General features: G+C 32.9%; 1 protein-coding gene across 15 annotated transcripts in view; it reads left to right on the top strand.

Moving 5' to 3' along the window:
- The window catches only part of Sls (sallimus), a 190,307-nt gene that overhangs the window by 27,576 nt on the left and 148,407 nt on the right, over positions 1–14,324 (top strand). For all 15 annotated transcript variants that reach the window (XM_076779954.1, XM_076779949.1, XM_076779951.1 and 12 more), the window contains exons 2-8: positions 8,675–8,717; positions 9,227–9,501; positions 9,986–10,200; positions 10,798–11,019; positions 12,370–12,713; positions 13,034–13,382; positions 13,752–13,990. In XM_076779954.1, the coding sequence (XP_076636069.1) occupies positions 8,675–8,717; positions 9,227–9,501; positions 9,986–10,200; positions 10,798–11,019; positions 12,370–12,713; positions 13,034–13,382; positions 13,752–13,990 (1,687 nt within the window). The remainder of the gene's footprint in view (positions 1–8,674; positions 8,718–9,226; positions 9,502–9,985; positions 10,201–10,797; positions 11,020–12,369; positions 12,714–13,033; positions 13,383–13,751; positions 13,991–14,324) is intronic.

Genomic DNA, 14,324 nt, shown 5'->3' with positions numbered 1-14,324 from the left:
AGTTCGATATTTTGGTTGAAAATATTCAGTTTTAAATATGAAATACATCAGTGATTACTTTAATCGCGTGATGGCCTTTGCTGCGTGCGAATAAGGACACCAAAAAATTAACTGAGTCATCTCAGCATTGACCTATTAACGCACTTTCGCGTATTTAAACGATTCTCACGACGCAAATGTTTCGAACAACAATTTCAGAATCTTAAAACACATTCTTGGCGCCAAAAATTTCGAAAAAATTCAAATCTAAAAAAAAAAATTTTATAAACTTGAATTATATAATTATTTTTGCCTTATTACGACTTATTTTTTGGACTTTGACTTTTGCAAACCTGTTAATTGAAATTGTTATTTTTTTTTAGAATTTTTGGTTGCAAAGTTGAATGTTAAATATTTATAAAAACATAAAATATTTATAATTATTATACAATTAGCTAGTTTTGTGAACTACAAAATTCTTTACGAGACCAAAACCGTGATTTTAGATAATTTAAACCACATAAATTAGCTTACTTACTTAAATCAAATTCAAATATGTTTGAATTTCCCGCCGAAATGTATCCAGACGCCTTTGCGAGTTAGTTGCGTCGGAGTGGCGCTGGTGTGTTCGATGAATTATTATCTAAACAAGTATTGGATTTTAATTGTTGTAACTATGTTGCATAACTTCCAAACTTTCTCGATAACTTCAATATAAAATTGTAATTTTTAAACTTTTTCAAAAACTCCATTTTGCAAGTAAAAATTCAGAAAAAATCGCGGTATTCTTTCATACTATTCAGTAGCTTTTTAATTCTTTGTTGGGGACAAAAGAAATGAGAATTTCTTATTAAAAATCCACCTATTCGAATAAAATATTTATAATTATTATACAATTAGCTAGTTTTGTGAACTACAAAATTCTTTACGAGACCAAAACTTTAATTTTAGATAATTTAAACCACATAAATTAAATTACTTACTTAAATCAAATTCAAATATGTTTGAATTTCCCGCCGAAATGTATCCAGACGCCTTTGCGAGTTAGTTGCGTCGGAGTGGCGCTGGTGTGTTCGATAAATCACACGTGGATCGTATTTAACTTAATAAACTATACTCAAATAAACATAAATTCTCAACAATTACGAACATATCAACAAATAAGCCCCCAAAGAGAACTTTTTCTACCAAATATTAACCCATTACCCCTATTATTGAGATAGTCACGGGGCAAAATATAATTTATTTGTTCCGTTGTATCGAATAAAAAATTCTAAAAAAAATCATGGACGTTCTACTTGAAGGGGTCCACGTCCTAAATTTTTTTTAGAATTTTTGGTTGCAAAATGGAATTTTAAATAAATAAAAAGGCCAATTTTATGTACAAGTTATCAAATGGCCTCGTTTCCATTTTTATTTTAGTTTTCGACGTGTAAAAAAATCGAAATTTGAACAGAATCTTGTGAATCAAATGTAAGTGTTTTTAGTTGCACCAGTTGCGGCTTAATTGGCTGGCACAGCTCGTAATAAGGAACAGATGCAGTGGATCTTTCTTATAAATAGTAGGAGCTTGTGAAAGCAGCATTTATTTATAGAAGGTGTCGGCTCTTCATTTCGATATCAGCTCGATCGTATTTGCTTGCGATGTTTTCAAATTATTTTTGCTTTTTGAAGTCTGTAAACAACATTAATCCACGAGAAAACATGTTTGTTGCAAGAAATGGGTTATTTGCTGACATTCTGAGGACGTATAGTACGATAGAACTTTAATAGTTGCGCGAGGATGATGAAAATTGATCTAATAAGAGGAGACGCCATTTATTGTATTGGGTATTCGAATTTTTTTCTCGTAAATGCACAGGATTTTGGGGATATGTCTGTTGACCAAAAATGATTGTAATTGACTCCTCTAACCGAAAATAATTTTTTCAGAACGATTTGAAATTTTTTTTTTCCCCGCCAAAAAGTTTCATATCTTCTCGAATTTTTTTCTCGTAAGTGCACAGGATTTTGGGGATATGTCTGCTGACCAAAAATGATTGTAATTGACTCCTCTAACCGAAAATAATTTTTTCAGAACGATTTGAAATTTTTTTTTTCCCGCCAAAAAGTTTCATATCTTCTCGAATTTTTTTCTCGAAAATGCGTAGGATTTCGAGGGTGTATATATTGACCAAAAATGATTGCAATTGACTCCTCTAACCGAAAATAATTTTTTCAGAACGATTTGAAATTTTTTTTTTCCCCGCCAAAAAGTTTCACACCTTTTCGAATTTTTTTCTCGAAAATGGATGGAATTTCGAGGGTATGTATATTGACCTAAAATGATTGTAATTGACCCCTGCAATCGAAAATAATTTTTTCAGAACGATTTGAAATTTTTTTTTTTCGCAGAAAAATTTGTCTATTCTTTTGAATTTTTTTCTCAAAACTGCGTAGGAATTCGGAGGTATGTGTATTCACCAAAAATGATTGTAATTGACTCCTCTAACCGACAATAATTTTTTCAAAATGATTTGAAACTTTTCACTTTCGACGAAAAATTTCATAGCTTCTTGAATTTTTTTCTAAGAAATGATTAGGATTTCGGGGATATGACTCCCCACCAAAAATGATTGCAATTGACCCTTGCAGCCAATAATATTTTTTTCAGAATGATTTGAAATTTTTTTTTTCGGCGAAAAATTTCGACACCTACCCCCTGTCGATTTTTCTTGGAAATTCGTTTTTGATTTTTAGTAATTTCGTTTGACGTCCTACAGAAAAGTTGTCTAATACTTTTTTGTAGGTATCAATGGGCTCTACTTTAGAAAAAAGTTTCATTGAAATATATTCACTATTGTAGGAGTTATGGTTGTTTGAAAATTGGACCATTTTTATAGGGTTTTTCTCATTTTGCGGGGTCAAGGAACAACTTTTCGAATATTTTTATAATTTTATAATATTCTACACTAAAATACGCGTCGTTTGGCTTTTTGAACATTAAAATCGTCCAATCCGTTCAGAAGTTATGGTCTTTTAAAGATTCGCATGAAATTTCAGGGTACCATTTCTGGCCTGAAATTATATTTTCAGTAAAGAATTTTTTTCTCGAAAATGGTTAGAATTTCGGGGGTATGTGTAATGACAAAAAATGATTGTAATTAACCCTTGCAGCCAAAAATATTTTTTCAAAACGAGTATGACAATTTTTTTTCAGTATAATCAGACAGTTGTGGTCAGACATTATATTTTCAGTAAAGAATTTTTTTCTCGAAAATGGTTAGGATTTCGAGGGTATGTCTATTGACCAAAAATGATTGTAATTAACCCCTGCAGCCAAAAATAATTTTTTCAAAACGATTTGAAAATTTTTTTCTGCAGTATAATCAGACAGTTATGGTCAGACATTATATTTTCAGTAAAGAATTTTTTTCTCGAAAATGGTTAGGATTTCGAGGGTATGTCTATTGACCAAAAATGATTATAATTAACCCCTGCAGCCAAAAATAATTTTTCCAGAACGATTTGAAATTTTTTAATTTAATTGTTAATAACTTTTTAATGCACCCTCCATAAAAAAATTAGTATTCTTTATTTTCGTCTGTGAACACCCTGTATAACACTTTAGTCTTATTTTAACACTACTGAAGTGTGTTCAAAAAAATGTGGAACACTCTGTATATCAAATAAATATTAAAAGAATTACAATGTTTTTGTAATCGACACAAAAAGAGCTTTGGAATAATTAAAAAACGCATTCCACTTTGATAAACAATTTAAAAGTAACCAGAAAATAGTGAAATATGTTTCCAAAAAAATATCAAAATATTTCACCCATTTCGTCAAACCTCAATATTTAAACAAATTAAATATCCAAAATATATCTTCGTTCACTTCATCTTGCACCAAAAAAATTTACAAATTTTTCCATTCAGTCCTTCGAGCTTAAAAGAATTAAAAATCAAAAATCAAAAAATGTGGAGTAATCAATCAAATTTGATTGCAATTGACTGGTAATTTTCAAAATACAAAATAGAAAAAAACTCATTTTAACACGAGCAAATTAATTTTCATCTCCAAACCGTCGCAACGATATTTATTAAACTATTTCGTCGAATAACAAAATCTTTATTATTTTTATTATTTTCAAAATATTTCACCCATTTCGTCAAACCTCAATATTTAAACAAATTAAATATCCAAAATATATCTTCGTTCACTTCATCTTGCACCAAAAAAATTTACAAATTTTTCCATTCAGTCCTTCGAGCTTAAAAAAATTAAAAATCAAAAAATGTGGAGTAATTTATCAAATTTGATTGCAATTGACTGCTAATTTTCTCAATTTAAGGAACATGCAAAGTCAAAATACGAAATAAAAAAAAACTCATTTTAACACGAGTAAATTAATTTTCATCTTCAAATCGATGCAACGATATTTATTAAATTATTTCGTTGAATAAGAAAATCTTCATTAATTTTATACGCGTGCAAAAGGGCAGGAAAAGTTGATCGAAACGGCCATGATGAATGCGGATCAGGATTTCGCGTGAGTGGCGCCGCGGTGTGAAATTGGGGAATTGACTTAATTGGCTGGCGTCCAGGCGCAGATGAGCTCGTAGAAAAATACGCGGCCGCCGTGGCGCGTGACGACAGCAGGGAAACAAACGGCGTCAACGGTTCGTTTCCTCGATCCGTTCTAGTCCAGTTCAGAAGAATGAGAGGAAATGCGGGGAAGATGCGTGTCCAGAAATAAAAGTAACGAGCTTCGCGAAAGATTCGGGCGAAAGGACGTTTTCTTTCGTTTGAAATCTCTTCGAAATTGCGTGTGAATAGAAAAGAGATCAAACGAGACAAAGATATTGAATTATCTTGCAATTATTGCAAGATAATTGATAGAATCGTTATTTTAGTTTGAATTTTCGCGCCCTTTTTTTCGAAGTTGGGATTCGAGACTAAAAACAGTGAATTTCAGAGGAAATTTCAGTTATTTTAGATGATTCTTGTATCTGTTTACATAAAAAGACGTCATATTTGATTTAATTTTAATTTTTAATAGTGTATTGTTTGCATACTTATATTATAAATAACAGAATTTCAAAATATAACACAAACTGCTATGCTACTATTGTAAACTAGATGTGTGTGGTACAAAACGAAACAAAGATATTGAATTATCTAGCGATTATTGCAAGATAATTGATAGAATCTTTATTTTAGTTTGAATTTTCGCGCCCTTTTTTCGAAGTTGCGATTAGGGACTAAAAACAGTGAATTTCAGAGGAAATTTCAGTTATTTTAGATGATTCTTGTATTTGTTTGTATGAAAAGACGTCGTATTTTTATTTAGTTTTCATTTTTGATTGTTTATTGTTTGCATACTTTTATTATAATAAACAGAATTTCAAAAATGTGATACAAACCGATATGGTATTATTATAAACTTGATATATATGGAAAAAAACGAAAAAGAATATTGAATTATCTCATGATTATTGCAAGATAATTCCTGGAATCTTTATTTTAGTTTGAATTTTCGCGCCCTTTTTTCGAAGTTGGGATTCGAGACTAAAAACAGTGAATTTCAGAGGAAATTTCAGTTATTTTAGATGATTCTTGTATTTGTTTGTATGAAAAGACACCACATTTGATTTAATTTTAATTTTTAATAGTGTATTGTTTGCATACTTATATTATAAATAACAGAATTTCAAAATATAACACAAACTGCTATGCTACTATTGTAAACTAGATGTGTATGGTACAAAACGAAAAAGAATATAGAAATATCTAGCGATTATTGCAAGATAATTGATAGAATCTTTATTTTAGTTTGAATTTTCGCGCCCTTTTTTCGAAGTTGCGATTCGAGACTAAAAACAGTGAATTTCTTCTGAAATTTCAGTTATTTTATATGATTCTTGTATCTGTTTACATAAAAAGACGTCATATTTGATTTAATTTTAATTTTTAATAGTGTATTGTTTGCATACTTTTATTATAATAAACAGAATTTCAAAAATGTGATACAAACTGATATGGTATTATTATAAACTTGATATATATGGAAAAAAACGAAAGAGAATATTGAATTATCTCGTGATTATTGCAAGATAATTGATAGAATCTTTATTTGGGTTTGAATTTTCGCGCCCTTTTTTCGAAGTTGCGATTCGAGACTAAAAACAGTGAATTTCAGAGGAAATTTCAGTTATTTTAGATGATTCTTGTATTTGTTTGTATGAAAAGTCGTATTTTTATTTAGTTTTCATTTTTGATTGTTTATTGTTTGCATACTTTTATTATAATAAACAGAATTTCAAAAATGTGATACAAACTGATATGGTATTATTATAAACTTGATATATATGGAAAAAAACGAAAAAGAATATTGAATTATCTCATGATTATTGCAAGATAATTCCTGGAATCTTTATTTGGGTTTGAATTTTCGCGCCCTTTTTTCGAAGTTGCGATTCGAGACTAAAAACAGTGAATTTCAGAGGAAATTTCAGTTATTTTAGATGATCCTTGTATTTGTTTGTATGAAAAGACGTCGTATTTTTATTTAGTTTTCATTTTTGATTGTTTATTGTTTGCATATCTATATTATAATAAACAGAATTTCAAAAATGTGATACAAATTGGTTTGCTATTATTATAAACTAAATATGTTTGGTAAAAAACGAGACAAAAATATAGAATTATCTCATGATTATTGCAAAATAATTCCTGAAATCTTTATTTTCATTTGAATTTTCCCGCCCTTTTTTCAAAATTGGGATTCGAGTCTATAAACAGTGAATTTCAGAGGAAATTTCAGTTATTTCATATGAATCTCGTATTTGTTTATATAAAAAGACGTCATATTTTTATTTAATTTTAATTTTTGATTGTTTATTGTTTGCATATCTATATTATAATAAACAGAATTTCAAAAATGTAATACAAACTAGTTTGCTATTATTATTAACTAGATATGTCTCTACCTTTTATCTAAGAAAATATAAAATATCAAAATCGATATTAATGAAACGGTTGTTCAGTTATTTTTATTTTCAATTTTGAATTATAAACTTTTTTTAATTGTTTTAAATGAAAATACTACTCAATGGCATAAAAGGAGAAAAAGAATATTGAATTCTCTCACGATTATTATAAAATAATTCCTAGAATCTTTATTTTAATTTGAATTTTCGCGCCCTTTTTTCAAACCAGGGATTCGCGACTAAAAACAGTGAATTTCTTCTGAAATTTCAGTTATTTTATATGAATCTTGTATTTGTTTATATAAAAAGACGTCATATTTTTATTTAATTTTAATTTTTGATAGTTTATTGTTTGCATACTCATAATATAGTAAACAAAATTTCAAAATATAACATAAACTGATATGCTATTGTTATAAATTAGATATGTCTCTACATTTTATCTAGAAAAATATAAAATATCAAAATCGATATTAATGAAACGGTTATTCAGTTATTATTATTTTCATTTTAAATTAAATTTCAATAAACTTTTTTTTTAATTGATCGAAATGAAAATACTACTCAATGGCAAAAAATGAAAAAGAAATATAGAATTCTCTCACGATTATTACAAGATAATTCCTAGAATCTTAATTTCAATTTGAATTTTCCCGCCTTTTTTCAAATCTGAGATTCGAGTCTAAAAATAGTAAATTTCCTCTAAAAAATTGAAACAAAAATTGAAACATAATTTAAGGAACATGCACACCTATCCAAATATAAATAATATCATATAATTAATAACTTTTAATATGTCCTCGATTAAAAAAAAAAAAAACATACATTCGAAACTAATTTCCATAAATTCGACACTGAAAGCAAAAAATGAAAAAGAAATATTGAATTATCTCGCGATTATTACAAGATAATTCCTAGAATCTTAATTTCAATTTGAATTTTCCCGCCTTTTTTCAAACCTGGGATTTGAGTCTAAAAACAGTAAATTTCCTCCAAAAAATTGAAACAAAAATTGAAACATAATTTAAAGAACATGCACACCTATCCAAATATAAATAATATCATATAATTAATAACTTTTAATATGTCCTCAATCAAAAAAAAAAAAAAAAAACATACATTCGAAACTAATTTCCATAAATTCGACACTGAAAGCAAAAAATGAAAAAGAAATATTGAATTATCTCGCGATTATTACAAAATAATTCCTAGAATCTTAATTTCAATTTGAATTTTCCCGCCTTTTTTCAAACCAGGGATTCGAGTCTAAAAACAGTAAATTTCCTCTAAAAAATTGAATCAAAAATTGAAACATAATTTAAAGAACATGCACACCTATCCAAATATAAATAATATCATATAATTAATAACTTTTAATATGTCCTCGATTAAAAAAAAAAGAAAACATACATTCGAAACTAATTTTCATAAATTCGACACTAAAAATAACTTACCAAAGACAAGACATATGTTAAAAATCTATCATTTTTTAATCTGATCATCTGTACAATTCTATTATGCAACAAATTATAATAAAAAAATACAACTAAGTTTCTTAAAAGGCTCTCACAAATAGTGGAACAGGAATCATATTTCTATAAACAGTTTAAAATCTGTTTTCTTGATTTGTTGACTACTGATGGCTAATAATAATTACTCTATTTATTTATAAATTTTAACTCTCATTGAACGTTGAAATAACGTACTTTTCTTTCTCTTTGCAGTTCAAGGGGAGATTGTGATGCAGTCGACGCCCACGGTACCAGCGTGAGTACTTAAATTTGTCAACTTTTAACAAACACTAATATTAAAATATTTATTAACTGTAAATTTAAGTATAAACTCAAAAAAATGACGAACTAATAACACTTGTAATAAAAATATTCGTCAATTCAAGAAATAATTACGTATTCAATATTTACGTATTTAACTACATTTCATGCTCTATTAGAAGTAAATTAAAACCAAATTGTATCGTGTTTGGTCTCATTTTAATCGCCAAACTCTCACCAATACGGTGGTAAAAGTTTCATTTGAAAAAAAAGCAAAAATAAAAAAGTTCCATTTTTATGTGCTACGCCATTCTAGCTCAGATTTAGGTTATGTTACGCGGTCCATTCGACGTTGAGCTTTGCAATATGAGAAGGGGAGTCCATTCGACGTTGAAAAATGAACAATATTCACTTATCCGATCGAAAATAACTTGCACTTATCCGAGCATTGTTATAGATCGAGTGTAAATTCTTTTTATCAACAAATTAACAACGTTTGCACAGTTTTAGTGGCAGGCCCGGCGATCCATCGCCGCCGGTCTTCGAGCAGATCTTCAAGAACGCCAGATTCGCGCAGGGAGGGAACGCAATTTTCGAGGGGCGCGTCAGGGGGAACCCGAAACCCACCGTTTCCTGGACGCACAAAGGCGCCCCGTTATTGGAGTCATGGAAAATTCGGATGTCGTACGACGATAAAACCGGAGCAGTTACTCTTCAGATTAACCAGATTGGCCCTGGAGATGAGGGTGAATACACGTGCAGTGCTAAAAATCAGTATGGTGAGTTTTCCACATCAAAATACCCTTCTATACTAATCAACAACTTTTTGATTCGTTGCTGGGGGAAAAATAAATGAGAATTTCTCACTAAACAGCAAGAAAATAACATATATATAACTACTATACACAGGGGGTGCAACCACCCCTCGACAAAATTTTAATGGTGGATTCTGGAGACCAAAATAAGACGAAAATGAAGAATAACAATTTTTTAATTGAGGCTTCGTTAAAAAGTTATTAACGTTTGAAGTTGCGCTTGTGGAACCACTGTCGTGCGCGCGCAGCCGTTCCACGAGCGCAACTTTAAACGTTAATAACTTTTTAACGGAGTCTCAATCGACAAATTGCTATTCTTCATTTTCGTCTTATTTTGGTCTCTAGAATCTCTCCGTAAAATTTTTTCCAAATATTTTGTATAATTAGCCAGTTTTTTAAACTACAAAACTTTGATTCTAAAATACATGAATGAATTTTCTGTGCTTAGGCGAGGCGATCTGCTCAGTTTACATTCAGCCAGAGGGATTCGGACCTCCGCAGCAGCAGACGGGTGGTTACCGGAAGGAATACGCGCAGACTTTCCAGTCGACCGAACAGAAGAGTCAAACCGGAAGTCAAAGTTTCCAACAGCGCAGCTATCAGCAAACAGTCGACAAACGAAGCTACATGAACGGATCCTCCACCAGCATTGAAGATTTCAAGGTTCCATATTTTCTAGTTCCTTTCTGAAAATCCCCACCGATCTAGGGACCTACATTCACTCAAGCTTCTCGATTTCAATTTATTTTGCTCGTTAAAAGTAATTTTTCTGATGAAATTTCGATAAACAACTTCAAAAAAATTCTCAATATTTCACAATTCGGTCACATCTGGAAAAAATTTTAATGGTGGATTCTAGAGACCAAAATAAGACGAAAATTAAGAATACTAATTTGTTGATTGAGGCTTCGTTAAAAAGTTATTAACGTTTGAAGTTGCGTTTGTAGAGCGGCTGCGCGCGCATGACAGTGGTTCCACACGCGGAACTTCAAACGTTAATAACTTCTTAACGAAGCCTCAATCGACAAAATGTTATTCTTCATTTTCGTCTTATTTTGGTCTCTAGAATCCGCCATTAAAATTTTTTCCCAGTGGAAATTTATTTACTCGTAAATAAATAAATATTCATAAGTTTTACGATGTTTCTTATCAAAACACTGTAAAATTACTGTCTTGAGGTTACCTATTTGACACTTTTCTTCTCGTTCGTGTAATATTTTGGGAGGATTATGGAAATGGAGGAATTTGATGGATTTGCAGGTCGACACATTCGAATACAGGCTGCTGCGAGAAACGGAATATCGAGAGTCGATTACACGCCGCTTCGTGGGCGAGTCGGACGCGCAGATTTCGACGGTGGTGGATCGTAACTTGGGACCGGTTGCACCTCCGCAAATCGTCCAGAAGCCCAGAAACTCGAAACTCGTCGAGGGATCTGACGCCGTTTTCACAGCGAAACTGTCTGGCAATCCGAAACCGAGAGTAAGTACAACCATTCGTCATTTATTTACGCTACAAACTCAGCTTAAATAACATTTGTTTATTAATTTAACATCAAAAAAAAAGTACGTTAACAATTTAAAGCATACATTTGAAAGCATGAAGAGCCAAAAGGCACTGCAGCCAACCACACAAATGCAAAAGTACCTATCATAACCCAAACAAGACATCGAGAGGTTATAGAAACATTTTTACAATTTAAAACGTTCTAAGTAAAATTATCTGATGGCCCAAAATCGAGAATAAGTAGTCTCTCAAAACAGGTTTTCTAACATTGTTAAAATTTCTATATATTCTCCGCGAAAATACGCGTTGTTTGCCTTTCGAAACATTAAAATCCCCCAATTTGTTGAGAAGTTATATTTTCAGGAATTTTTTTCTCGAAAGTGCGTAGGATTTCGGGGGTATGTCTATTCACCAAAAATGATTGTAATTGGCCTCTACGGACGAAAATATTTTTTTCAGAATGATTTGAAATTTTTTTTTTCGGCGAAAAAGGGGACTCCCCACTGTCGATTTTTCTTTAAAATTAGTTTTTGATTTTTAGTAATTTTATTTGACGCCCTACAGAAAAATTGTCTAATACTTTTTTGTAGGTATCCATGAACTCTAGTTGTCCCCAAAATTTCAATGAGAATACTTTAATATTGTAGGAGTTATGGCCGTTTGAAAATTGAACCAGTTTTAGGGAGTTTTAGAAATTAGTTTTTGATTTTTAGTAATTTTATTTGACGCCCTACAGAGAAATTGTCTAATACTTTTTTGTAGGTATCCATGAACTCTAGCCGTCCCCAAAATTTCAATGAGATGACTTTAATATTGTAGGAGTTATGGCCGTTTGAAAATCGAACCAGTTTTAGGGGGTTTTTCTCATTTTGCGGGGTCAAGGAACAACTTTTCCAATATTTTTAGAATTTCTACATATTCTCTACTAAAATACGCGTTGATTGCTTCTTTAAACATTAAAATCCTTCAATCCGTTCAGCAGTTATGTTCTTCCAAAGATTCACATTTCGGGGAATCACCTCAGACTATATTTTCGTTAAGGAATTTTTTTCTCGGAAATGCGTAGGATTTGAAAGACATATGTATTGACCAAAAGTGATTGTAATTGCCCCCTGCAACCGAAAATAATTTTTCTAGAACGAGAAAAAAATTCCAGCACGGCTTACCAACTGCTTATCCTAAAATCCCTAGCATATGACTAGGAACTAACTAAGCTTAACCAAGTTAACACCAGATGGCGCATCGAATGTCGGTAATAGAGGTCGCTACATCCTCTTAGATGCACATATACAGGAAAAAATCACTATATCGCCATGTTTGTTTTAGTTAACTTGGTTCAAAAACGGCCAGAGGATCCGAGAGTCGCAACGAGTGGAAATGAGCTACTCGAACCAGCAGGCCACCATGAGGATCAGGACGGCTTTGCCGGAAGACAGCGGCCATTACACCTTGCTGTCAGAAAATCCCCAAGGTTGCACCGTCAGCTCAGCCTATTTGGCGATCGAATCCAGCGACCAGGTGGACCAGGCTTACCAACATTACCAGCAGAAGGAGGCAGTCAAGACCCAGCAAGTAGAATCGACCGGCGAGTCCGACTCTGGCAAAGTGTTGCCGCCGAATTTCGTACGCACCTGCACCGATCGTGAAGCCACCGAAGGCAAGATGACCAGGTAAATCTTATTCTTAATTATTATTAACATATTAATGTTAGGAAGAGGGTGGTTTCAATTTTGGAAAACTCGACTTTGACAATTGACATACGTAGAAGTAGAAAGAGGGGATAGTGGATTTTCAAATTAGCCGCCATGTTACCACTTTGCTTCGGGCCCCAAGAGATGGCGCTGAGCATGCACCCAAATTTGTTATTTTATTGTCAGCACTTTTAAAGAGAGTATTAAGTTTGTATGAAAATGAAATCTTCGATGACGTGTAAAGCTTGTTTGGAGATTGTCTCTCGTCGCATACTCAGAGTTGCGTAAATGTTATTCAGGTTTGATTGTCGCGTAACCGGCCGCCCGTACCCTGAAGTCACATGGTACATAAACGACCAGCAAGTGGCCAACGACTTGACCCACAAGATCCTCGTCAACGAGTCCGGTAACAACTCCCTGATGATCACCAACGTGAGCCGCGCGGACGCTGGCGTCGTCACCTGCGTCGCGAGAAACAAGGCCGGTGAAACGTCGTTCCAGTGCAACCTGAACGTCATCGAGAAGGAACAGGTGGTTGCACCGAAGTTCGTGGAACGTTTCACGACCACCAGCGTGAAAGAAGGGGAGCCGGTTGTTTTCATGGCGCGCGCGGTTGGCACCCCTGTACCGCGAATCACCTGGCAGAAGGTAAGCAGGAGAAATTTTAATGGGGGATTCTGGGGGCCAAAATAAGACGAAAATGAAGAATACCAATTTTTTAATTGAGGCTTCGTTAAAAAGTTATTAACGTTTGAAGTTCAGCTTGTAGAGCGGCTGCGTGCGCAGCTGTGCGCACGCAGCCGCTCTACAGGCGCAATTGTTAATAACTTTTTAACGAAGCCTCAATTAAAAAATTGGTATTCTTGATTTTCGGCTTATTTTGGTCCCTAGAATCCCCCATTAAAATTTCCCCCAGGAATTACAGAATTCCCTATATCTACACTTTACGGACTAGGGAATTTTAAGTGAGGAAATGTTTAGATAGAAGGTAGAGGAAAATTTGACTAATTCTTCCAGGATGGCGTGCCAATAACACCTGGACCGGATGTGCGTATATTGACAGACGGCAGCGGAGCTTCGACTTTGGATATACCTTACGCGAAAATGTCGGATGCAGCTTGGTACCAGTGCACGGCACAGAACGTAGCCGGCTCCACAGCCACCCGAGCACGGCTCTTCGTAGAGACACCGAAAGGAGCAGCCCCCGAACCAAGACGCCTGAATTTACCCCGACCGACGAAAGTCATCGAACCAGAGTGAGCAGCTTCTTCCCATTCGTTCTCCAATACTATTCTCCAACAGTTCCCAATCTACAGTAATGATTCTTAAAATGAACCCCAAACGTGATTCGTAAATTGAACATCTTTATCCTTACCAATTCGTTGCGTTTGGTGTACAAATCTACTACGCTTCAACAGTTCTCAATGCACAATAGTGATTCTTAAAATGATCCCCAAACGTGATTCGTAAATTGAACATTTCTATTCTTCGCCAATTCGTCGCGATTGGTGTACAAATCTACTACGCTTCAACAGTTCTCAATGCACAATAGTGATTCTTAAAATGATCCCCAAACGAGATTCGTAAATT

This window comes from Colletes latitarsis, chromosome 12 (genome assembly GCF_051014445.1).
Source record: "Colletes latitarsis isolate SP2378_abdomen chromosome 12, iyColLati1, whole genome shotgun sequence".
Classification (NCBI taxonomy): Eukaryota; Metazoa; Arthropoda; class Insecta; order Hymenoptera; family Colletidae; genus Colletes; species Colletes latitarsis.
This window is presented reverse-complemented; position numbering and strand designations above follow the sequence as displayed.